The 26,009-nt window shown below is 36.6% G+C and overlaps 1 protein-coding gene across 9 annotated transcripts in view; it reads left to right on the top strand.

Moving 5' to 3' along the window:
- Nucleotides 1-26,009, top strand: part of PDE1A (phosphodiesterase 1A) — a 196,495-nt gene that overhangs the window by 147,554 nt on the left and 22,932 nt on the right. For all 9 annotated transcript variants that reach the window (XM_066189808.1, XM_066189806.1, XM_066189803.1 and 6 more), the window contains 8 exons: nt 4,488-4,670; nt 5,152-5,218; nt 6,139-6,255; nt 8,128-8,268; nt 13,236-13,336; nt 15,849-15,974; nt 21,894-21,995; nt 22,116-22,236. In XM_066189808.1, coding sequence (XP_066045905.1) covers nt 4,488-4,670; nt 5,152-5,218; nt 6,139-6,255; nt 8,128-8,268; nt 13,236-13,336; nt 15,849-15,974; nt 21,894-21,995; nt 22,116-22,236 — 958 coding nt within the window. The remainder of the gene's footprint in view (nt 1-4,487; nt 4,671-5,151; nt 5,219-6,138; nt 6,256-8,127; nt 8,269-13,235; nt 13,337-15,848; nt 15,975-21,893; nt 21,996-22,115; nt 22,237-26,009) is intronic.

A 26,009-nucleotide genomic window follows, 5' to 3' on the forward strand; every position in this document is an offset into this window, starting at 1 on the left:
ACTTACAAGAGCATTCAAGTTATATTAAAAAAATGCATTTTTTATCACTGAAAATCTATTAAATTCTGGTGAAACCTTCTCAGTTCAGTTAGGTTATTTAGTAAATGGCCAGCATCCCTTTCTCAAAGTTATTGAATTTTTCTGGTTTTGCTGTTAATTTATTTCTAGGTCATGCCCTGAATTAGTCTCTGCCCCATAGAACTCCCAGAATACCATATCAAATTGAGAGGAGAGAAAAGGAAAGGAGAAAGAAGAGAAGAGAAAAGACATTAGCTCACAGCTGTACTCTGAAAAATGACATTTTTAATCATGAGTATCCTGAGCCAAACCTTAAGATTGTTGTTGGTCTTTGGTATATACCTCTGCATTTCTGAATAGGCAGTACATATCAAAAAGTGACAGTAACAATGATCCTTCCTACATTGCTTCTCTTCTATTGTAATACCTTCACTTATTCCAAATTATTTTCTGTTTATTTGAACTAATTGGTAATTCTTCATATGAGGACAATTCTTCTAAGCATGTGCTGATTTTATGAGTACGTGTTGGTAAGCTCATCATTTCCTTTGGAAACATTTTATGTACTAAAAATTCCCCTCATTCGTTTTTGCAGTTTGTTTATCCTTAGTGGAAGTCAAGAGAACGTTTTAGTGAATGTAAGTGGAAGTTGTACTGGACTATAGAGGATGGAAATATTGATTGAATGTATTGATTCATGCTTATTTAGGAAGATAGGGAGATAATAGAGCTAAATAATTGGAAAAAATATGAACTGACTATTAAGACTGTAAATTCTTCTGCATTCTAGATCTAGGGGGTGACTTTCTGTAATTCACTTCTAAGAGCTTGATTAATTCACTAATTGGCAAAGAGCTAGTACCACCTTCTCAACCTCTTCTCAGGAAATCTCTCACTACCTCTGTTAGGCAGCATGACTGATCAACAAAGATGGAGGTTTTTTCCCCATAGCCGTTATCTAATTTTAATTTTTCATTTTCTTTTCTTTCTTCTCCTCCATAATGCATCTAATATATTCCTAAGGGAAAAGAAATATACTTGTGATTAGTGCATTACTATATTTAAAATTCTGATTAAATGAAAAGAGAACTAGAAATTATCTACTACTTGAATTCTGAAAAATTATTCTTGGCAAAAAAACACAGTACTGCGACAAAAAGATCATGTTATTAGTTACTATGACTGCAGTATTAATTGATTGCTAAGCTGAAATGCCATAGGCCACATCTTACTTATTCCCACAACTGTCAATGAAAGTTCTACTCATGGAATGAATAGAATTAAATAACCCAAGCCTCCCCCTCTCCTTCCCACGCATATCTCTTCCTCGTATTGCATCTACTTAACAAGCTAATGATATATGAGCAAAATAAGCATATGTAACCCTGAAATTCTGACTGTGTGGTAAAAAAAAGTATTTTCTGTGGAACATTTTGGTAGAGCTCTTTTTGTTGTTTTGTTTTTTAGCATTTTGGGGTATTCCTTAGCTTTATGGAAGAAAAAGTGTGTGCCTTGTCATCTATTAGGATATATACTTATTTAATTCAGCTGGGATATTTGAGTTCATGCCTGCCAGGTGAATGAAATTTATCTCAGCAAAGTTTTACTTAAGACTGATTATGGAACAACTATTTAGCTTTAAAATTCCCACAATCTCTGATATTCAGGTTGGTTGATTTGGAGGATGAGGCTATGGGCTTGTAAGCAGTCCATTCCAAATACTTGCTAAGCCAGAGGCTGTAGCCTTGTGTTTGACAGCTATAGTCTCATGTTCATTAATTTTTCCAGTGACATTTTTGAACTTGTGTGGCATTTTATATGTTTTGAAATGTCACAAATTATATTACAGTTTACAAATTATATTTTGCAATTTACAATTACAAGTTAGAATGCAAAATTTTGCAAAAATCCCTGTAATATTCCTTAGGAAGTTCAGTAGTTTGATTGTGTGCCTTTGTTCTGAACCTGTCTTTTGATTTTATTTTATCTTCATCCTTTTTTTTTTAAAGGCAAAGAATGCTAGAATGGGTTGGAGTGAGATGAATGACTAGCCCTTGTTTCCTGTCCTTAAATGTTGTTTCTATTAGGCACCTGAAAGAAACGAATCCTTTTTTAGAAGTTATTAATCTTATCTGATGAGGGACCTGTAAAATTTTGTGCTTGCAAATTAATTCTGTGTTACAGTTGCTTTCCTAGTTATTTAAGTTAGAAGCAGGGCCACTGAAACTCTCTCTTCTCCCTGGCATGTCATTCAGCCATCTCTCATCAGAGAGCTGTGGCCTCATGAAAATTATAGATCAAATAAACCCTTATTTCAAGTGCTACTTTCTCTTCCGTCTTCATGAGGTAACTCCTGCTTACTGTCATTTACAGACTGAATAGTCCTCCTACTTTACAGATGAATGGTTAAAAAGATTAGAGAGACTGCACTGTGTCTTACTAGTCTTAATTTGTACTCCAGAGGCTCATAGCTGCAGAACTCAGGGCTTGATCCCAAATTTAGATCTGCATCCGACTGTAGCAAACTCATGTAGAGCTCTGCTTCCTGCAGCACAGGTGACGTGGAATATCCCAGCTGCATGCTCTGAGGCAGCCTAATGCCCCTGGTCCTCTAATTGCCAGAATATTTGCAATTTGAGTAACACTATCATTTGAGTAACAGCTGGAATAGTTACAAGAATATGTTTTAGGGATTGTAACGTTTTTTCCTTGTTATGCTAAAACCATATCAAATGTCCAATATTCCTCAGAAATATAAATGTGCTGATTTCTCTAGGGATATTTAATAACAGTGTTAATGGATTTAAGTTCACTATAACGTAGGTTTTAGTTTAGGCAATAAAGCCAATTTATAGCCTTTGACCTTTGGCCAGTCTCAACCTTGGTTCAGTTTTGCAAGATAATTTGCTCAAATCCTTTCCTCCACACAAGTCCTGCTCTTCCAAACTAAGGTTCTGATTTTTGGCTGTTGTCCCACTGTCAGAAAATTTCATAATTCTTGTTCATTGTGCTCTTCTTGTACTTCATGTTAAAGAGTCTTCTTATTCTGATGATTTTATGCCTCTGAAAAATAGGAATGCTTCTACTGTTCTTTCAGTAAACTGGGGAAGGATGAGGGGTGCATTTAAGTTTTTTAAACCCCAGTTGAAGAGTCTCACAAAATATACTGTCACCTAGATGGACTGCTGAAACTGAACACAAATACGCTATGCTCACTGTTCACCAATAATTTATAAAATTCTTCTGATAAGCTTCCTATTAGGCATCTTCCTATAATCCCTCGGATAGCACTGCATTTATGTGGAGAATCATTTGAACTATAGCACACTCAGGTTTTCCTTATTCATCCATGTTTCAGAAAGGCAACACTAGAGATATAGACCTACGTAGTCAAATAATGTCTGCAATTCAATTGGTTCCACTTTCACAAAAATATTTTGAAAGGGTGGGTGGCATGCTTTGCATATATTCAGGTCATCCTAACTCTGGCGTTTCTTGCATAACTGAATGAAGGGAAAATTGCTATCAGACTAAATAAGGGATTTGTTTCCTGGAAACCCCAGCACTCCGAGTGATAAGGGCAAATAACTGCAAGAAAAAGATTTATATTTGTGTGGAATGGAAGTGCTGAGTCTGTTTAAAGAGAGTATTTAGTTACAAGTTTCCTCTAAATAAACTGATGACCTCTAATTCACTTTTGTTGATGTGAGGTTTCTTTTTAATACTTCTTCTGTTTTGCAAGAGCTATATATAACTTTTCTAGCTTTTTGAACTGCTAACAATTGTGAAAGCTGACTTGCAATCCAATCTTGTATAATATCTTTACTGCTATGACATTGTTATCCTGCCTTCAATAGGAATACAGATCTCTACATGGAAGGAATTAATTCTCATCAATAAAGGGATTAATTCTCTTTAATGTTTTTATTGTGCTGGAATAGCATGATGAGCATGTGTATAGGGCATTCATTGACATGCATTCACCACATTATTGCTATGTAGCATCATTTACTTTTGCATGTGAGTATCAAAACACTTGTACCATTTTGAGGGACAGATAAATAGACCAATGGTGTTCTCAGTTGTAGCAGCAACCCTGCTGACATTTCTGTCACTTACTGTTTCCGAGGTCTTATTGGGATTTTATAGCTCATTGATTACACTTCTATCCACCACTGCTCTGACAACTAAGTAAAAAACTCTTTTCTTGTCTTCAGCTGGATAACTTGAATTTTCTTGTCTTTTACCTTCTGGAACATAACCAGTGGTAGAAAGAGACAATATCTGCTGTGCACAGCTTCCCCTTGGTCTCAGTCCATCTGCCAGAGAGGACACTTAGTGATGTGCTGACTTGGTCCTACAGTCAACCTCAGCTTCTCTTAAATCAAGCTTTTTAGCTGTTCACCTGCCAGTACTCCTCTTGCTAGGCCCGAGGTCTTCTTGGTTACCTTGCATTAATTATTTTGTAGGAAACTTTTGGACACTGAAGATGAACTCTCTGACATCCAGTCGGATGCGGTCCCGCTGGAAGTGCGGGACTGGTTAGCTTCTACATTCACGAGAGAAATGGGAATAGTGAAGAGGAGACCTGAGGAGAAGCCCAAATTCCGAAGCATTGTGCATGCTGTGCAAGCTGGGATTTTTGTAGAAAGGTGAGAACTTTGTTTTCTTTTTACAGCAAGTACTGCATTTAACCACAGTGTCTGCCTTTGAAGATCCTTTAAATGGTGAGATGAGCTGAAGCAAATCTTTAAGCCAGAATTTATGCTTCAATTTCTGCAGCCACTCCATTTTTCTATACAAGATTCCAGATGAAACCTCTAAATTTGTAAAATCTCCTAAGCCTTGGAAATTTCTGGGAATGAACTCAATGGCTTTGTAACTTCTACACTAAATTGTACCAAAGACTGTTCTAACATTAAAGAGTAGTGGACTTGCAAAGGGACTTTGCTCATAACTTCATAAAAGATTACATAAATCTTTGGGGTCAGACCCTTAAATAGATTCATGTTATTTCACAATAGCATGAATAAATAATATTTCTTTCTCTGAAAGAAAAATTAAAAAAAGATAAATCGTTCCAGTGTGTTTTTAAAGAAACGTTGTTTCCTAATATTTTATTTGTCCTTTTAGGATGTATCGAAAAACTTCAAGCATGGTTGGTTTGGCTTATCCAGCAGAAGTGATAGTCACATTTAAGGTGAAAGAATTTTAATCATTGTGGAATTTGAATGTATTTGCATTTACGTTTAGTGACTTCTAGGGTCAAATGAGTATTTTTCTACTGAACGTATCCTAGCCATAGTTAGTACTACCGGGCTAAGCATACAGAACAGAGAAAGTAATAGTTAAACATTAAAAAATAACACATGATTCTGATTAATTCTGATTTCATTTAGATCTGTTAGAGCGATAGAATGAAATTTGTATAGAAGTTCGTATGGAAATGTGAGACATTTTATCAACTCCCAGTGGTATCGTAATCGGTGTCTCAGACAGCAGAATTTGTTTCCTTTTTAGGAAAGAAAAGAGAAATAGTATTGGGTTAGAGCTAACAAAAGAAACTGAAGCTTATGGAACAAGTACAGTATTTGCTGTGAATTTAAGGTATTACTCTAGTTCAGCCAAAAGATATTCTTTTATAGTAAGCTGAGTTCCTATGTCCATGAATGCAATTAAAAACTCGTATTTCTTGAGAATGAAGTACCTCAACTTTTCCCCTGAAAGCCAAACAATTATATTATTCTCAAATTGCCTTATGTTTAATGACATCAGTGTTAATGACTTTGTATAATTATCTGTTTGAAGGGTGGTATTCAGAGTAGCTCCATAAGATTTTACAGACAATTTGTACAGAGAAAGTTAAACTTGGAAGATTAAGACCTTTGATTCAAAGCATCCAAAGTGGCCTCAGTCAAGTTGCAAGTGTTTTATTCATAACTGGCACAATTGTTTTCATCATTAATATTGAAGTAGCCATTACTGTGTTATCTACATTAGTAATTTGAAAGAGTTGGATAATAAAACCACCAAACTCTCCCTCTTCATTTTAAATACCAGCCAAATGGATGGAAATGTAAAGGTTTTTTGTTTTTTGTTTTCCTTTTCCCTCATCTACAGGATGTTGATAAGTGGTCTTTTGACGTATTTGCCCTTAATGAAGCAAGTGGAGAGCACAGTCTGAAATTTATGATGTATGAGCTGTTAACCCGATATGACCTTTTGAGCCGTTTCAAGGTCAGGAACAAACCACAAATAAAGATATGTATGCAAAAATACATGTGTCAAATTTAAAATGCAAGAAAACCAGCATTTAAATGTTTTTTATTGTACAACGCAGTGTAGAATTTTGAAGAATGTGGCAAATGAAATATTGTAAAATGCCAATAGTTCTACCAAATGAAACTTCACCCAGAACATGCAAATTTTTCTGCAACCAAAAAAATTGGAAAGCTATGTAAACCCTTCTCATGTTATTTGTGTTACATAAATAGATTATTAGTATACAGACTAGGTCTGAACCAGTGTCCCACTTTTACAGACCAAAAATTACTAAAAAGGCAGAAAACCATAGTTAGTCCTAAATACTTTTTTCATGGTCTGCATCATGGTATGATGCAGATCACCACTGTGCACTGGCTTCAGCTGAACCTTCCTCTTCTAAACAACCTGGAGGGATATATAAAAAGAAAATTTGTTTTCCAAGGTGTTTGTCGGGTTTTGCAATACAATATGGAGTCCTTATAGCCAACTTTGAAAGGCTGAGATTAAAAAAAATGAATCAAAATGATAAATTTATTCCTATAGTACCAAATGAAAGTTTTCTTACAGTTTCAAAATCTCTTTACTGCAAAAACTCTGTGTTCCTTTTGAAGAGGCTCTCTCACCCTGAAGTTTCTTGAATATTTTAATCTTAGGCTGGCAACACAGCTTTTCCCAACAGGCTTTATTTGCTTGAACCACACCAGGGCTAGCATTATAACACAGACATGAAGCACACGTGGTACTTCATGTACCAGAGTGAGCTTGAGCCCATTCTCAGTTCCATTGTTTACATTGCAGGGTTTTTAAATAACAAAAAAATTATTAAGGGATATGTAATTTCGTTAAATGGGTGAAGAGGTTTATCCCCAGGCAGCAAATAAGCACCACATAGCCACTCACTTGCTCACTCCTCTCCTCAGAAGGACGGGGGAAAGAGAATTGGAGGCGTAAAAGTGAGAAAACTTGTGGGTTGAGTTATGTACAGTTTAATGATGATGGTGATAATAATAATATAGAAAATTAATATTAAGAGAGAAATAAAGCCCAAGAAGAAAGGCTGCAAAGGGAGGCATTGCTCAGGCAGCCGTGCCGGGCCAGGCTCCCCCAGCCTGGTGCTGCCCATGAGGCCGTTTGGGGCGTTGTCCCCGGGGTCAGCAGGGCCCGTCCCGCCTGTGTCCCTTCCCAACTCCTTCTGCACCCCAGGCTGCCCAGTGCTGGGTGGGATGGGGAGCAGAAAAGGCCTTGACTCTGCAGTCACTGCTCAGCAGGGACTGAAACATTCTGGAGTTATCAGCTCTGTTTACAGCACAAATGCAAAACATTTACCCATACCAGATACTATGAAGGAAATTAACTCTATCCCTGCTGAAACCAGCACAATGCAAAAATCAGTGGGACCAGATAGTACCTGTACAATGTGTGTTCCTTCACACATTGCCTGGAGGAAGGAAAGTCATACTATGACATTAAAGCAAACCTTGTCTCAAGCAAGGTAAAACTGGTGAAGAAAGGAGATAATCCTATTGTTAGACTCCAATCTGTCATGCCTGTATTACACACGCAACTTATGCATCCCTGGTGCAGACAGATATGCCTTAAAAACCATTTGGTGGATAGCTCTGCAGTGTCTTGTGCATGGTGTATGTAGAGAGATATAACATCTACAGAAATTGTGTGGAAACTCACTGGTTCATGTATGATATCAGACCTTTACATTTAAAATTTATCTTTTATTGTTTGTCCACTAGATCCCATGGTATATTATTTGTGATTCATTTATTGCATGCTTGACTTTGCAGCTGTTGCAGGAAAAAATGAATTATTTTAATGTTTTCTTGTCTGTAGATACCCGTTCCCAATCTTATTTCTTTTGCTGAAGCTCTTGAAGTTGGTTACAGCAAATACAAAAATCCCTATCACAATTTGATCCATGCAGCTGACGTTACTCAAACTGTGCATTACATAATGATTCACACTGGCATCATGGTAAGAAGTATTGTGAAGTTCAATTTACTTCTTTTCTCAGACTCTGCTGTTTTGAATAAATGTGTATATGTTTCTTTTCTGAAGGAAAAAGCTCAGTTGAAAATTTTGCAGAGAGAGATTCAAGAACTGCTGTTCAGGTTGTGAACTTTATGTTATTTGAACTTCTTCCAGGCTGAACTTCTCTCAATGCAGAGGGAAAGAGGAGGAAAAAAAATCATCCTTAAATCCTTTCTGCTTTTCATTGCCTGGATTTAGGTATTTTAGATCATGTTTAATGAGATAGATTTGCAGGAGTGGGCAGGTGAGAATTTTTTTACTTTCACATCAGAGCATGGGAGGTGTGATCAGGCAAGGAAGCTTTAGTAACTACAGAGGTCCTGGCTGTTGAAAGATATACTGAATCAGTGCAGGCTTAGAATTATATCATCGTGGTATGGCTTGGGTTGGAAGGGACCTTAAAGACAACTCAGTTCCAACCACCCCACCATAGGCGAGGACCCCTTCCTCTAGACCAGGCTGCCCAAGGCCCCATCCAGCCTGGCCTTAAACTCTGAAACTGCTTTTTCTTTCAGTTTTTAACCTTCAGCACTGCTCTTGCATACTCTATGTGCCTATTTGGCAGGCTATTGCATTTGCCTTGAAACATAACAACATCTTTAATTATTTATTTGGGAACTGAAATGAATCTGTACAAGCATTTTTATTTCTAAACACTTATCTAAAATTTAATACCAGCAGTAGAATTCTCCTCACAATCAGGTTGCTAGGGAAAAGTAAGTACTGACTGGAAGAAAATGGACATTGCTGCCAATAGCTTTTTGATAATTTGTCTTCACTGTGAATACAGTTGTTTAAAAAAGGCCAACAAACAAAAAACCAAACAACAAACGAAACAGCTGGGAAGAAACAGTGTTTGATTTCTGTTTGCAGAGCTGTGAAACAGTTCCAGAAGACTTTGGAAAGGAAAAATTTAGAGCTGACTCTGGATGGTTTTGCTCCTATATATACACCTTAAATGACAGTCAATCACTTACGTTAAGACTTTTCTCACTTAAAATGCCCTTGGCTTCAGGGTGGGCAAGGAAAGGTCCCCAGGCATTGCATGTTTTTATTCTTCTGCTTAAAGGAAGTGTTTTGCTTGTAAGTGTTTAAAGCTATATTTTAACTCTAATACTACTTCTTAAGTGAAGTCTGGAGTCTTCACCAGTCAAGATTCCTTTTCAGATTGAGAAGTTTTCTTGATAAAGTACTTCCATATCAGACTGAAGCAGAGGCTAGACAGCTCTTGCCAAAAGGAGTTCAAAGCAAAGTTGTTGTATTCAATATTCATCTATCAAAATAATATTTTAGTAAAATAAAATTCTTGAAGATATTAGATTAACTGCAAGAGTTAAGTGAGCCATATCTTTGTTGCAGGTATGCACCTGGATCAGGAACTTACCAGGAGGAAAATCCTTTTGTTTTATTATAAATGTCCCTCTGGCCCATTGTATCTGGGCCTCTCTGCCCTTCAAAAAACCCAATAACATTCAGATTTTTCTTGTGTTGCCAGGACAAAGTTCCAACTTCCACAGCTTTCCTAGTAAATTTGGGACATTTAGCTGTTGATTTACTTTGAAAGACACTTTATGTATCTCTGAACACTGAATAAAGGAATCTGCTTCTTATTTGAATATCTGCTATTTCACTGCATGCACATGAGTGCGAGAAAGGCCTTTCCAGCACAAGTGTTACAGTATTAGCATCTTAACCTTCTAACAAATGTGATTTGAACAACTATTTTCAAACAAGTTTAGACTTTACTGCTGCAAAATCTCATTAATGTTGCAACACGGCTACAAAATATTTCTATAAAATTAGTCCAGGTTTAATTCACATTTTAATTGCCAAATTATGATATTGAATTGTGGTATTTCCCTGCCTGTGGCAGGAAGGATGGGAAGTAGATGATTTTTAAGGTCCCTTCTAACCCTAACCATTCTATGATTCTATGGTGCTATGATACTGGAAAGTTCTTGGAAAGAAATCTAACTAGGACACCACTTAGTCAAGAGTGCCTTCAAACAGATGTACTTGCCAGGCAGAAGGAACATTTATGGAAATCAGTGTTTGAAAGAGGGCCTAGTGATTCTGCAGCTTGCAAAGTATTTCTCTCCCAAATGTCACTTGCAATTTGAGAAAGCATCAGTATCATGAAAATGTTCTATTTAACTTGCTGGATTTTTTTTTTTTCCTGTTGCCTGCTTAACCCTCCAGTACCCTACTCAATAACAATTTGGAGTTTACTTCTCAAGCCAACAGTTTTCAGAGCATGTCCATTATAATGCTTTTTTTAAACTCTGCTGTATTTCTAATACATGGATTAGAGTAAGTCTGATGCGATTCTAGATCAGATTCCTGTGGGGTTTTTGTTTTCCTTTTTTTTGTTTTCCTTTTTTTTTTTTTTTTTTTTTGCATATTGTTTTACAGTCTGAGGTTTTTGTGCTTTCATTGTCTGTTAAGGACCTGATACTGACTCCACATCTTGCAGAGTTTCTGTCTTCCTTGTTTATTTCTGAAACACATACTGAAGCAAATGTTTCCAAAGGCTGGGGTTTAGGAAATCTTTTGCATAATTCCTGTTGTTGAGATCATATGTTTCTACCTTTTAGAGGAAGCTGGAAAACAGCAGTGTTTCCACATTTGCCAAAAAAAATTGGCTAATCAGAATTTATGCTTCTCCACAGGCTCCTAGAGAGATTCTGGTGAAGGATAAGACATATTCAGAGCTGCTGTTAAAGAAATAAAATAATCATTATATTTTTCAAAAGTTGTTGTCTGTCTTAAGAAAGAAGATCCAGCCACCTCAGATCAATGAGTTAGAACGTTAGATATCACAGATGGCAGACAGTCTATTAACCTTCCCGAGAGATTAAATCCCAGATGATGCAACTGAAATGTATAACTCAAGCTTGCATTTATGAAGTTTTCATCTTTATAAAGGTTTAAGAATCCAAGTCCCAGGGAATACATCTTGTGAAGAACTTTTGAGTCATCGATCATCTTCCCACCATCCCTTTTCTCCTCCCACGTACTTGTATTGCTGAAAGTAAAGGAAAAAAATGTCTTTACTGCCAATAAGTGCATTGTGAGACTCCATTTCTTACTCAGTTTTTAATCCATCATTGTATTAAAAAAAAAAAGTTTCAAACAGAACTCCTAAGTTGAAATGTGTCTTTACATATAAGCAATACATAATACTTCCATAGAAGACATAATTTATATTAGTTATGACACCCACAAGACAGTATCTTTTAGGAAGGAAGCAGGTTTCAGCTCTTCTCAGTCTTGCAGACCCCCAGATACTCATTTTTTCCCTCTCCCTTTCAGAAACACACTTATTAACTGTCTCTGTGAGTGCTTTTTTCTACTAAGAAATCCTTTAGCTAAAATAGTTCTCTGGTTCTCTGACTTGATTACTGATCTCAATTTTGCATATACTACTGTGTGTAGAGTACTTGCTCTTCTCTATGAATGTATGAAGTCTCTGTGTAGCCCATAGATACTATCTGTGAGGAATTTTCTTCTGCTTATGAATGCATTGTCTAGAAACTATTTTATTTGCTACCAAAGCTGACCTTTGAAAAGGCGTCTTAAAACAAAGTTTATGTTTAGCTTTCATTACACTTTCTGTGTTTCTATTCTATTCAATAGAATGTTCTATGTTTCTATGTTAAAAACATTGTGAGAGCCAGGACTGGTCATGGCGTGGTTTCTTGTGACACACAATGTGATGAAGGTCGTCGTTTCCATTTTTAGAACTGCTTACAGTACATTCTCATTCCTCTGTCTGTGACCTTTCTAAACCTATCCTCCACAAACAGCCAGTACTTGTTCCTCAGCAGACCTATTTTGTCACTGCATGACCTCTATAATTATTCTCACATTGCTAATGAATCTTGACTCTTTCCTTTCTTCTTCTTTGAAGGAAGAGCTACCGTTGGCAACTTTTACTACATCTGACAGCTTATACATTCCGTATCCATTGATACACATGTGTGTGCATATTCAGGTGCATGAAGTTGAGATCATTCTTTGATCCTTTAGTACAGAAGCTTACTTGTACACCAAAACCATCTGAAATATGTGTGGAAATGCTTGAGTAGCATTTGACTTAATCAGTCCTATGACTGTGGGGGTTAATTATCATATGATTTTTCTGCCCCCATCTTTAGAGTAAATTTTCTCCTCAAGGACTTTTTGTCATTCAAGAAATAGAACTTGAAAGAAGATAACAGAAGTTATTTTACAAACTGAGCAATACAGAACAGCCTCATTTAGCAAGAGTCATGAAAGGGCTCAAAACTCCAGAGTCTGTATTATTTTGTATACATGACCTACATTACCTTTTGTTCTGTGTAACTATATACAAGCCTTATGCACTTTTTTTTTTTTTTGCATCAGTACAAAGTATGATAAAATTTAGAACAGAAAAATCTCCCATGGGCCTAATTTTAGTGCTATGTACACTGGTAAAATATAGATAATGCTAATTTTGTACCTTCAATTTATAATTAACTGTAAATGGAATTTACTAAAAGACAAATTATAACCTAAACTTCATATAAGGTTTTTTAGATTAATAAACTGTAATTTGGCAAGTGCCATGTGTGGGCTAAGATATTAGATACTCAAAGCAGTTGCGAAGTGAACTGTGTCATTCTTTTGATAACTTCTTGTATTTTTGGCTGCCAGTATTTACTTTTCTAGTGACCATAAGGATGTTAACTTGGTCTCAGAGAAATCATAAATACAAGGACTTATTTTATCGTATAGCACTGAAGTGTTTTGGATATATAGTTATCTGGAGTAAGATAAGAGGAAAGTTTATTTGGGTTGAAGGTAATGCACATTTTCAGTACTGTAGAGTTTAATCTGAGTTAGGCTATTATCAAAAATGTGACTATGGTTTGTTTTTCATTTACCAGCACTGGCTCACAGAACTGGAAATTTTAGCAATGATCTTTGCAGCTGCCGTCCATGACTATGAACATACTGGGACCACAAACAATTTTCATATTCAGACAAGGTAAGTGATATTGTCTCCTAAGAGTCATATCTGGAGTTTGCAGATCATTCAGTTCATTGCTGAACTGTTTCATAATTCTTACTAATAAAGCCAGGAAGTAGCCAGGTCAGTCCTGGTTTTACAACTTGCTTCCTCGACTTCTGTCCAGTTAATCAGTCACATGATCAAAAACTGTGGAAAAGTAATAAGATAGCTCCATAATGCCTGCAAGAATTCCATTTTGGAGATGATATGCCAAGAGAAAGTTTGAAAAGGTTCAGAATATGCAGAACATGGACTTGAAACCCCCTCACCCCTCTATTTGCTCACTTAAATTCTGATAGTACTGACTCAAAACCAACTTCTACTGTATCCCCATAAAAATGCCTCGTCACTTACAGCAACGTGCTTACATTTTGCTTCACTTTGTGTATTAACCTTAGAGGGCCCTGGTGCAGAGGGAGAAACTTTCAAGTACAGCTTTAGAAATACCTACCATGAGTCGTCTCCTAGCATGTTTTGAAAGCAACTGCTGTAGATATGAAAAAGAATTCTAGGAAGGAATCCAGTTTGAAAGTTAGGCTAGCTGTGTTCTCCTGCAGGTGCCGCACGTCGTTCTAGCTGCTTAAAATATTTTTATCTTATCAAAGGAAAATCCCTGACCAATCCGTTACTGAGTGAAAATCTGATACTTTACCTAGCACAAAGCACCTTATTTTTCTCTTACACTAAGCTATAGATTGTTTCTAGTATCCTTAGTTGAGAAGTTTGCTCTAGCAGCTCTTTAAAAAACGTAACCAGCATAGCACTGGCATATTCTAACAAAACAGCTCAGTACTAGAAATATTATTACTTTGAAAGCAAGCATCCTCACACTAATGTATATGGATCAATTGCCCAATTACTACATTTAAATTAAATCTATGACATAGTTTTTCTCCAAAATGTGGATTTCAATAATGAAAAATGCTAGATTTGCAGCTGAAATAGAGACACAATTATTTTCTCCCTCAGCATAGTCTGGCTAAAAATAAACTTCAGTTCGTAGTTCCAAGTTTATATTAGTTTTCTATTTTTGTCCTTAATATTTTGCTGTGAAGTACTGCAGGAGTGGAAAACTAATTAAGCTGATAGCCTTTAAATTTTACTCAGGCATACTTGCAAGCAGGTATTTGTTATGTGATATAGCTTATTCTTCTCTCCTTGTGTAATTTGTCCCTGATGTGGCATCCCTGACTGTGATTGCAAGTGTCTTTTGCCTGAGGAAAACTGATGGAATGGCTGCCAAAATCGTAGCAAATCTTAGCACTGCTTAAACCTAGTCGAAAGTAGCTATGTTGATCAAAGTGTGCTTCATAAACATATGTGATTGGCATAACACAGATTTCCCCATGATTTTAGTTAGATTATGGATGTAAACGTATTGATTATTTAGGCTGTCTATGGTTTGTTCCCTCTAAATAATGTTTCCAGTTCTATTTTAATTATTTAGATTCCTTGGTACCATGCATGACACTATATACTGTTGCTCAACAGAACAAGAGGTTGAATTTAGCTTATTTATGTCAGAGTAAGCAGCACTGCTAAATCAAAACACCTTTCTTCTAGTATAGAATTGTCACTGGACCAAATTGGAATATTCAGGAATAGTTTTATCAGAACAGAATTGTAGCAGAGAGGTGACTCCTGAGATTGTCTAGCAGGTCAGATCATGTCTTCGGGGAACAAATTCCCCAAGAATTAATGGTGTTTGAAGCTAAGCATGGTAAATCCACACACCACAACAAAATTTGTGAATGTCTCGGTGTAATTCTGGAATTGTACATTAGTCTTTGATTAAGAAAGAAAGGATACTGTTAAGTGTGCTAACATCATGGTAGGAGTCTGTCTTTTGGAAGCACTTGAGTGCTTCCAAATTGCAGCTTAGCATCTCTACCATCCCACTGTAATGAGGTGCAAGGTTTCTCTGCTTTTCTGAGAAAAGATGGTGGCTGTTGAAAACATATGAAATGGAAACGTTTTAATACTTTATTATTTACAGAATCTTCTGATAATGAGTACCATGGGCCAAAGCACATCTCTCAGAGCAGGGGGGGGTAACTTCTTAATACCCATGCTATGTCTGGAGCCCTGCTGCTGGTGAACACATTGCATTTTAAATGGTTGTATCGTGTAAGTGTACTCTTGTAACCTAATTAGAGCACTTCTGATGCTTTGCTATCCTATCTACAGAAAAGAAACACAAAGATCTCACCACTTTTTGCCATTTAGGTCATATCGATAAAACATCACCCATTTTAAAATATGACTTTCTCAGAAACAGTGTATACAATGGTATAATGATAATTTTTAATGCATTTAAGATGGAAAATTTATTGGTATTTGATACAGTAGGAACAAATAAACATAATTTGATATATCTATATCTATCCCAATATAGTCAATATTTCTCACAGAGAATGCACAGTCCTACCTTTCCCAGTGCCATCATCAGAACACTATTACAAAATCTGCCTCTTTTTCCCCGTGCTAGGTCAGATGTTGCTATATTGTACAACGATCGCTCTGTTCTCGAAAATCATCATGTTAGTGCTGCTTATAGACTCATGCAGGAAGAAGAGATGAACATCCTGGCTAATCTAAACAAAGATGACTGGAGGTAAGTCTTGCTGCAACGTTCAGAAATACTTCCAGTGTTTAAAAATAATGAAAACCACCAGACCTTCTCTGTGGAGTCTATTTTAAGAGTTCAAATTACAGGAAGTTGACAGTGGAAAGAGAAATGGATATTTAGAGCCCAGGGAAGGCTGCTGTGGTGTTAAGAGAGGCTGTTTGGGAGACTCTGTGTAATTTTCCAAGTGCATTTGGGAGGTGCAGTGCTGGGGTGTGTGGACGGAATCTCAGGTGAGGTAGCTCTTTAGGAAAACCACAGTGCTGCCTGAACTGGGTTGTCTTTGTCCAACGTAACCAGTGGGTTGAAGTCACAGTGCAGAGTCACACTCTGCTGCCAGCTTGGGCACTACTGCTCCTGGGATTTCAGCTTAGTCATTTTTAAGCATTAAAAAATGAATCGTGAAGACAGTCCAATAATAATAAAGGCCCAGAAGTGCTCCAGAAATTTCTTTTTCTTCTTAATTTTAGTGTAATTCCTGAAGAAAATTTGGCCAGCTGAAAGAATTATTATCAAAATTGGTGTATCACAAATAATAAGACCCATAAGGCTAAAATTCAAGTGCTAGATTAAAACTCTTTCCACTACTGAAAATGAAGTGTTATCTTTGTATATCATTGATGGATACATATTGTATTTAATATATGAGTCTTCTGTGTGTTTCTGTAAACATAGATATTATTCAGTGGCCCTAAAAAACCCTTGCAGACGGGTGGACTGTGAAGTTTGGAGAACTACATTCTTCTAGGGGAAGGTCTCCCACTGTGAATGGTGCTACCATGAATAACAAAGCTAAACTATGCATTATTTGTATTTTCACAAAATTATACATTTGTGAAGGAATATGTGAACACCAGATCAAATTTTTCTGAGGTGTATATTTACAGTTGGACTGTTTTACATGGTAGATTTACATGATTTTACTTATTTACATGATGAGAAAACCTCCAAAGAAAGCATGTACTGAATGTAAGTCTGCTGTCCCTTCTGGGTTTCAATTAATTATTATTCTGTACCTGTTTTAAAAATATATTAAAAAAACACTTATAATTTTTTAAAATTTAATGCAAAATGAGAGAGGAAGCATACAATTTTTACTTCTTTTAAAGGAATTCTTCTCAGAGGGTACTTATTTAGATTTAGTTATCAGAAGGTTTGTGTTGCACATTTAGTTCTGGAGAAATTTCTCCAGAAGTAAATTGTAAACTTCATTGATATCTATCTACACACCTAGATTTTCAATGCCAACAAGAGCCAGCCTTGCTCCTCTTGAAACTATTTTGGGCCTGATAGTTTTGGGGATGATAGGTCTCTATTTTTGCTTGTCCTAACTATTGAGTATGGAGAAGATTATTGTGCCAGTACACAGCCACCAGAAACTCATGTTCTGTCTTTAAAACCATAATTTTAGTGGGAAGATTAGTTTCAAATCTTCAGACATGTTCCCTTGAGTATGTTTTTTCAAAGTAGTGTTATTTCATATTGCATCCTACCAGAGGATGCTTCTGAGTAGAGAGGGGCTGAAATTCTTCAGCTAAATTTCAGTCCAGGAGAGTTCCAAGGATGACTTGAAAACACTTATGCTCCTCCCGCGTCCTGGCTTCTCCATCACTGGAGACCACCATAAATAGTCTGGGGATCCCTGCAGCAACGTACAGTGGCTCCAGCTGATAGAAATCAGGCTGCCAGCTTTCTGCCAGTACAGTTTGTCCCAGTCATTCCCTTTTGTTATGTCATTGAGAAAAAGAGTAATAGGATGAAACCCAAATATTTGTGAATGGAAAGAGGAACCTGTGATTTCCAGGTTGTGATGTTCATATATACTGCTCTGGTGGACTGCAAACAAAAGAAAGGGGGGAATGTGATAGGCTCTGTTCACATTTCTGAAGCACACTCTTCTCTGCATAGATTGTTTGGGCAGCTCTTCCCATGGTTCTTTGTCCAGTTCAGTTGTGGACCATTTTCTCTAACTTTTGTTGCATTTAATTTCTCTGTGGTTTTTGAACCTGTGATAAACTACCAGATTCTTTTGGAACTTGGTCAATCACACACTGGCTCTGTTTACACTTCCTTTTCAATCTCTTCTTACTGTAACCTGATTATGTTTTCCTAGATGGCCTTACTTTAGTTTTGCAAGTTTTGTTTGTATAGAGTGGCTACACAGATTCTATTAAATACAGCCAGTTTGAAGCTGGTGAGATTTGGCAACCAGGGGAAAGTAGAATTTATTATCTCTTTTTGGGCATATTCACTAAAATGTCGAAGAAATGTATGAGTTGAGTAATAAGCTCAAGAAGCTAACCAAGGACATTCAGTTCTGTGTTTTGTCACAGCTCAGCAATTACAGTCTGTGCTTTGAGGCAAGCAGTAAATTCCAAAGTGCTGGTCTGTGCCAACCTGCACAACCTGTTGCAGTGTGATACTTCAATTTAGAGGGTCAGTCATGGAAATGACAGTTTCCTGGTATTCATTTCTAATATCTAGAAATTCCTGTTACCCTGTCATTTCATTGGTGCAATGATGGATCTGGTAGCCACTTAACAGAGACTCTTCAATTTTCTTATTATTACTTGAGTGAGCTTCTTGGATCTATACTGAAATTCATGCTGTTAAACTAACAGTTTTGAAGGTTGCACTGAATCAAGTTGGCAGTAAATTGAAATGATAATCTGTTCAATTTTTTAATGTACTTCCTGGCACTGATTAATTTCTTTACTTCTGTCATATCTATTTTCTTTAGTTGCAGCAATTTCATTTTTCAAAAATTTAACACTGCTGACTATTTAAACTGAGGTTCTGCTAATTATTCTAGCAAGATGAAGCAAAATTACTGAAATTACTTTATAGTATTCCATTTTCTCTTCTGCACGTTAACTTTAAGAAGATAAATGTGCTAATAAACTGCCAGCTTCAATTAAGTTTAAAACTTAGGCTTCTGGTCAGAGCTGGGGAACACTGCCAGCATTCTGAGGATGATGTCCTTTGTGGGTAATGCATGTGACATTCATAGCAAATTTTCAGTCTTTTCTTGACTCTGAAAATATGTTCTGGTCTTTGATATTGTTTTGTTTCTTTCATTTAGTGCCCTTAAATATCTAAAGAGGGATCGTCATTTGTCCTCCTTTCTCCTTTGATTTACCAGAGTTCCAGCACTCCATGAGTAATATCATTGTAGCTGGTGGGGCAGTATTAATGTCTTAAACAATCCCAATCATCAGTGAGATATTGCCTGATTATAAGAAAAAAAAAAAAAAAGGAAGACAAATAAAAGAGTATGTATAATATATGTAATGCAGAAAGAACATTCTTTCACAAAGTGCCTTGAGATTCTTCTGTGTGAAGATTCTTGTAACTTGAAGATGAAGTTTATGTCTTCAGTTCCCATCTTGCTTTTACTCATCTTGGTCTGTTCCTGCATTTTTTGGTTAGTTTTCTGCTGACTAAATGTCTTTGTCATGGAAAAATCCAGGTAAAGCTAGTTTCTATCTATTGGATAACTACTTTTTCAGGAAATTCATGTGCCACTCCTTGTCTTTTTATTACAGCATTGTTCATGCAATTTTTCAGCTAGTATTGAATCTATGTTTTTTTACAGTATCCTATCCATCGGGTTTATGGCTGTAGGAGGGTTGAGAAGGGATGCCAGCACAGAACATGACAGTTTACTTAAGTAAAGTGGAGATGTTGGACTCAAACTCAGTAATCTTCTGATTTTGGGCCCGAAAGATTGCCCTGTGCTGTATGTGAATATTGTTGCCACTTCCCTTTATAGTATGACAACATCTACGTGTCTTTTTGCCATGGTAGCAGGTACCTGTATTATTGTAGCTGGGGCCTGCCTAAGGAGGATGGGAGAGATTTCTGTCCAGGAGTCACCTGTCAGACCGGCTGAGGTCTCCCATGACGTGGAAGTTGAGACAGTCTTTTTTCCCTAGGAAGCAATTTGGTAATGGGATCAGTCCGAGATTAGCCCTCTATGCAATGATAACAGAGGAAGCATTTGTAGCTCCAGCAGAGCTTCACCTACCATTTCCCCATCAGGTTTCAATTTTCTCTCATCTAATTATGGTGGATATGGACACAGGCAGTTAACAACTGCAGGAGTCTCCCTTTTGCTGTTAAGCAGATTTTTAGTGGCCTGAAATCTTGAGGAGTGTGTGACAGGGCAGTGCTATACTGTTTGATCCTTATTCAGGTGCTGTGGGTAAGAATTAGGGATTTTTTTTTCTGCTGCCATGACAGTACGAATAAACTGAAAATGTTGTTTTGCTCCTCCGTGTGCGTCTTGTGTTGTAGGGGTGAGGAGTCTTGTGAGTAGGGCTGAACTTATTTCTGATTGCTCTAATAAGTTCAGACATTGAAAGTTCCTGAGAAAATCTCCCATGGAAAGGAGAAGTGATAATTATCTCAGTCTTAAAAACAACAGGGTTAACAATGCAGAGCCCTCAATTCTCATGTGGTGTTAGCTGCGTTTTTTGCTTGTGTTGCTTTTATTTTTTTAATGGATTCAACTGTTCTTGAAGGGTACTCTTTCCAAGCAGTGTGGGGGAGGAACAGTTGGGATGCAAAATAATTAATATCTTATTATAAGGTCAGATAAGGGTAAGGCATTATCTAAACACAAGTTGCTATAGCTGCACATTATTGAGTAGAAGTGAGAGCATTGAGTCTTTATCCAGTTACATTAAAGCAAATCAGGAATATATACATAAAAATCAGCGACAAATATCTGCTTAAATATGTAATTAATTTGGATCAAAAGGAGTCTTGGTAGTCTTTCTAACAAAGTATTCTAACAGTCCTAAAGAAAACTGCAAATTACCTCTTTAAAGCATAGTCCTTTGAAAAAACCTGCATATATTTTGATGTACTTAAATCAAACATATGAATACAGTATGAAAGATCAGTGAGAATGACTAAAGTAGGATTTTACTGTTGTATTTGGTACTTGGATGTCCTTAAGATTGGGGGTGTGCTCGTGAAGATATGCGGTACATGGTGAAAGGTTTAATGTGGTAAATTCCCCACATACATATAAGCAGCACTTGTCCTCCTAGGCAATTTAAAAAGCATATAAATAATGACCCACTGGACTCCTACATGGCCTGTATAGGATCCTTCTACATCAAGGAGTTAGAATTTTCTGAGTCAGTAATTATTGTTGACAAAATTAATTTAATTTACTATTCACAATCAGAATTAAGCTTCTTACATGATTTGTGTTTTATTAGTTTCATATTGATTTAATAGAAAGCTGATGGACAAGCCAGCATCTCTGATCATAATACCAAGTCAGGGATAAATTATTAATCCTAAACTTGTTCTGATTAATTCAATGAGTATTACAATACTTTTGAAATGAAAGGTAGTTTGTCGTAATGAACTTATATTGGTGTAATGTTGATAGTATTTCAGGTGTAATACCTCTTGCTCTTCTGAGTGTTTCCTCTCACTCTTCTGAGTGTTTCCACAGCCTTCTTCCTAGGTTTAGTGTTATGGACACTCTTCACTAATATGAGGGCAGTAATGTATCCTGTTGTGTGGTGGTAAGCCCAGAGAACAACTTGTTTTTTGAATACACTACTGCTGGAAAAAATAAGGAATGACTTATAATGGATGAGAGAACTGCATGTAATATTAGTTTATGCACTAGGAAATAGGATTTACAAAACAGTGTGACTGAAATAATGACTGCAGACTACATTTTCTGAAGTACATTGCTTTCACAGAATCCCTTTAGGATACAATGTTCAAGTTGTTAATAATTTATTTAAATGCTTTTTAAAGCGTAATAAAACCCATGATGTTGTTTTGAAAGTTATAAATTAACAAATACTGCTTAAACAAATGTACCATACATAGAATAAATGAATTTTAATCAGTCATTTTGCTTTTAATTATTCTTAGGGAGTTGCGTAGCTTGGTCATTGAGATGGTCTTGTCTACAGATATGTCGGGTCATTTTCAACAAATTAAAACAATGCGACACACTCTACAGCAGGCACAGGGGTAGGTTATTTTCCATTCTGTTTATTATCTGTAGTCTTTCAATGAGCTCATATTCAAGAAAAGAATTTAAATAGTTGCTTTTGTTTTGAGATAATTGGAGCCATGTCCTTGAATTGACAGGGTAGACAAAGCCAAAGCCATGTCTTTGATTCTACATGCAGCAGACATAAGCCATCCAGCAAAATCCTGGGAACTGCACTACCGGTGGACCATGGCCCTGATGGAAGAATTTTTTCGACAGGTGCCATTTTTAAAATCCTTTAATAAATCTAGTTCAAGAAGCAATTGTTACACGATTGAATATTTTCTTAAGTCTACCAGCAAGATTGCTGTTGGTTGTGATTGACAAGCATAGTCAGTAGTATATATTCTTTATTCTTCATACATACCACTGACATTAATTCAACTTTTATGTGTGTGAATAAGACAAGGTGGTTATAGCTCTCTATCAATTTCAGCTGATATCGGTATTCTGAGTGTTGTAGTGTGGTTTTTTTATTCTTTCAATTATAATATAACTTGTCAAGCTGTTTTCATTCTGTAGACAGAGATTTATATATGTTTTGAATTATAAAGAAGCACCAGAATGGTAGAATGAGAGAAAATGGGAAGAATTCATGTTCAAAGCAAAGAAGGCAAAAAGTTGTTTCCATTTCACATTTCAGAAAGCCCTTCTATTTCTTTTCCTTGCTTGTATTTGCCATGCACATGCCACATAGATCTGAAGGTATTGCTTCCATAACAGCCTGATCCAAAGCCAGAGGTTAGACGGTACCATCCTGTTAATGCTGCGACCCTAAACCAAAACCAAAGACACACCATTGTGAAAGCCTTTTCATTTCTGTGAGGTACTGAATTCCAAGAGAAAACCCGTAGATGTTGGTGTTACTGCTGTCATTTTTGGACTCACCTTAGCAGGCAAAACAAAAACCATTTCTCCAGAGGGAAAATACTTTCTCTGTAATCAATATTTGCAGCCATGCACATTGCCAGCATAACAGTTACGGATGTACAATTGATAATCGAAGTCCAGTTTAGGTATGACAATTTCTGCAGTTATGCACAGATTTTAAAAAGGGTTATTACAGACCAGGGAACAGTGTGTCTTGCTGAGCTTGATTGTCTTAATTTTGCTTGCTGTATGTTGACATTTTCAAATCAGAAGGGTCACACAGGAAAAAGGGACCAGAGAATAAATAAGAAAGTATGTTAAACTGTGAGATTGTTAGACCCATCCGTCCTATAAGGCTCCTGCTCAGGTTCTGGAGATTCTCCGTACGAATTCTCAGTAGGGAGCAGCAGGGCCCTTGACTCTGGGCTTTGCAGACTGGAGAGCTGGTGCCTTAATATAAATAATAAATGGACCGAGTTTTGTGGAAATAATGAGCAGTCATGAGTCTGTGTCTGCTTCTGTCAAGGGAAATTTTGAGGATTTTGAACTTGAGAGCAAAAGGGAGGAGCAGATTGCCTAAGAAAAAGGTCATAAAATGACAGCTGTAAGAACATTTTAGACACAGAGAGACAGACTAGACAGGGCCCATGGGAGAGTGAGACAATGTGTCCAGCCAAGTGGAGGTAGCATTAGCAGTAAACAGTACCACACTGGTCACTGAATGGTAGGACCAGCTTATGTTTTAGTTATTCCTTTATCCATTCATTAGAAGAAGTAACTGGATCCCAAAGAAGCTGCTCAAAAGCTCGAGAAGGCATTTAATAATAGAACAAGTAAAAATGTATATGTGTATGCAACTCAGCAGTATAAAACATGGAAGTCTTCCAGGCTGCAGGGGAGTGTATGAGAAACAGAATTCTTTCCATGTACTGCTAAGGACAGTGTGTGTGGAGTAGTTCCAGCACTTTTAAAGTGTGATGCAGTATCAGCACATATATAAATGCACTGAGCAGTGCAGACACAGTAGGTCTCCTACTTCCTAGATGCACTGTCTTGTTGTGCATCCTCTGGTCTGTTGATCTCAGCCTGTGTGATAGAAATCTCTGGGATTTCCAAATCTGTTCCAGCTAAGATGAAATAGTTCAAAAGTATATAAACCCCCTTAATTCCTTCTCTTCTTTTCTTTAAACTACTTCTGTGCCTTATGGGGGAAAGCAGTAGATTCTGTAACAGCTGATGCAAATTCAATGCTTTCACAGACAACTTTCAAAGTAGCGAGCACCAACAAAAAAAATGAACATTCACCTTGACAAAAACTTTCACTACAGCTAATGGTTAAAATATGTGCCAGTGTTAACTTCAGGGAAAAAAGCCCAACAACACTTTAAGTTTAAAAGCAACAGCTATAGGAAGTATATTTCAACACTGAGGAAAATCTGAGTTACTTTTTTAAAATAGAAGTACAGCCACCCATCTTAAATGCTTAAAAGTAAAGAATTAAATAGTTCACGTAACTCAAAGAAGTACCACAGTGCCTATAGCACTCTACTCTCAGTCTGAACAGATCGAGAGACACTAAAAGAGAGTTAAAAGTGAGTCCAGGGCCTGGAAAAGCATTTTTTTTTACTGTTTGTTTTGTATCTTGTTTTTAAATCTCAATAAATTCTAATGACTGGTTTAAATACCAGTGCTGTAAATTATTATAATTTACATAGTCTTAGATTTAAATGACACTTAAGTACTAATTAATATTATGTTGATTGCAAAGTAATTCATAATTTGAGTAAAGAGCTACTTGAAAACAAAAAAAAATGCAAACTCATCCTTTATTAGTGTGGAATTTTCTCTTTTTTAATAACTTTAGATGAGAAAGTTGCAAAATTAATATTACTTTAGAACTCCTGTATTCAACCAGGCTGAAATAGTTAGAACTACCCCAGTTTATATGATGTTACAGTTTGGACCCTGTATTTACATGGAGATACCACTTCCACTGCTTCTAGTAGCAAGTATTCATGTGTTCTTCCACACTCTGAGGTCAAATTATTAACAATTGAATATAAAATGTAATGGCCTTAGTGATAAAGCTTTCCACTTTCACATGCAATGCAATCTGCGCGCTGCATCTGTTCCTGTGGCTGGATTGGTTTTACTGCTTTTATGGTTCTCAACCTTTCCCAAATATACTTCAATGATACATGATAAAAAGACTAAGGAAGATTGATACTGCCCCCTTCATCCATCAGTTTCTGTTTTCCCAGTTTTCCTTGGGAGAATGGTAAGTTCATGTAGTACTCCCCACTGAATGATCATCTAACAGCACTCTCCATGGCAAATATATAGGGTTTATTTGACTTGCAAGACTAGGTTTTCCTATATTTATAACGTCAGTGCTTCTGGCAGCCAGGGCAGCAGCAACACAAATTGTAACCTCCTTTGAAAGATGTCTCTTCAGGGTATTTTTTTGTGTCACGACACTTTCTTTTTGAAGTTTTGCAAACCAGTTGGTCTACCATGCTGAAAATGGAGATACACCCTCCTATATGATACGCCCTCTCCTGTTTATGCAACAAAAAGGCTCTTCTAATCTGCTAAGTGATGAAAAAGTTTCAGAACTAGGTTGTACAAATCGTCCTTGTAATGAAATTGCATTGGTGTTTTTTGTGGCTTCAGCGGCAGAGAGACATGCCTACTAGTGAGAATAAGTTCAAGTCAGTTCATACACTTGACCTGAGTGTAAGTCCATTGAAAGATTTTTACATGCTGGATGAACCAATGTAATAGAAGGAAACACTCAGCATTTGGCATACTATTACAAACATGTCTAAGTATCTCTAGTCCCATTACATCTGGGATCAGCAGAACTAAACTGTGAATACAAGGACTTCATATATTTTAAATCTCGTTGGCAGATGCCTTGCTGTTGAGGAGAACTTGATTGCAGTAAGTTTCTTTACATAAAAGTTGCCAAAAGTAGGTCAGAATTTAGACTCTTAATCAAAATTTGAAGATTTGTCTCTGACTTGTTTTTATTTAGGAATATAAATTAATGATCTGTTGAATAAATACTAAGAATATTCAGATTCCTTTGTCTCTCTGTCCCTCTATCAAATATATGCTTA

The sequence above is a fragment of the Chamaea fasciata genome, unplaced genomic scaffold (assembly GCF_029207755.1).
Source record: "Chamaea fasciata isolate MVZ Bird 193981 ecotype frontalis unplaced genomic scaffold, bChaFas1.0.hap1 SCAF_8, whole genome shotgun sequence".
Classification (NCBI taxonomy): Eukaryota; Metazoa; Chordata; class Aves; order Passeriformes; family Sylviidae; genus Chamaea; species Chamaea fasciata.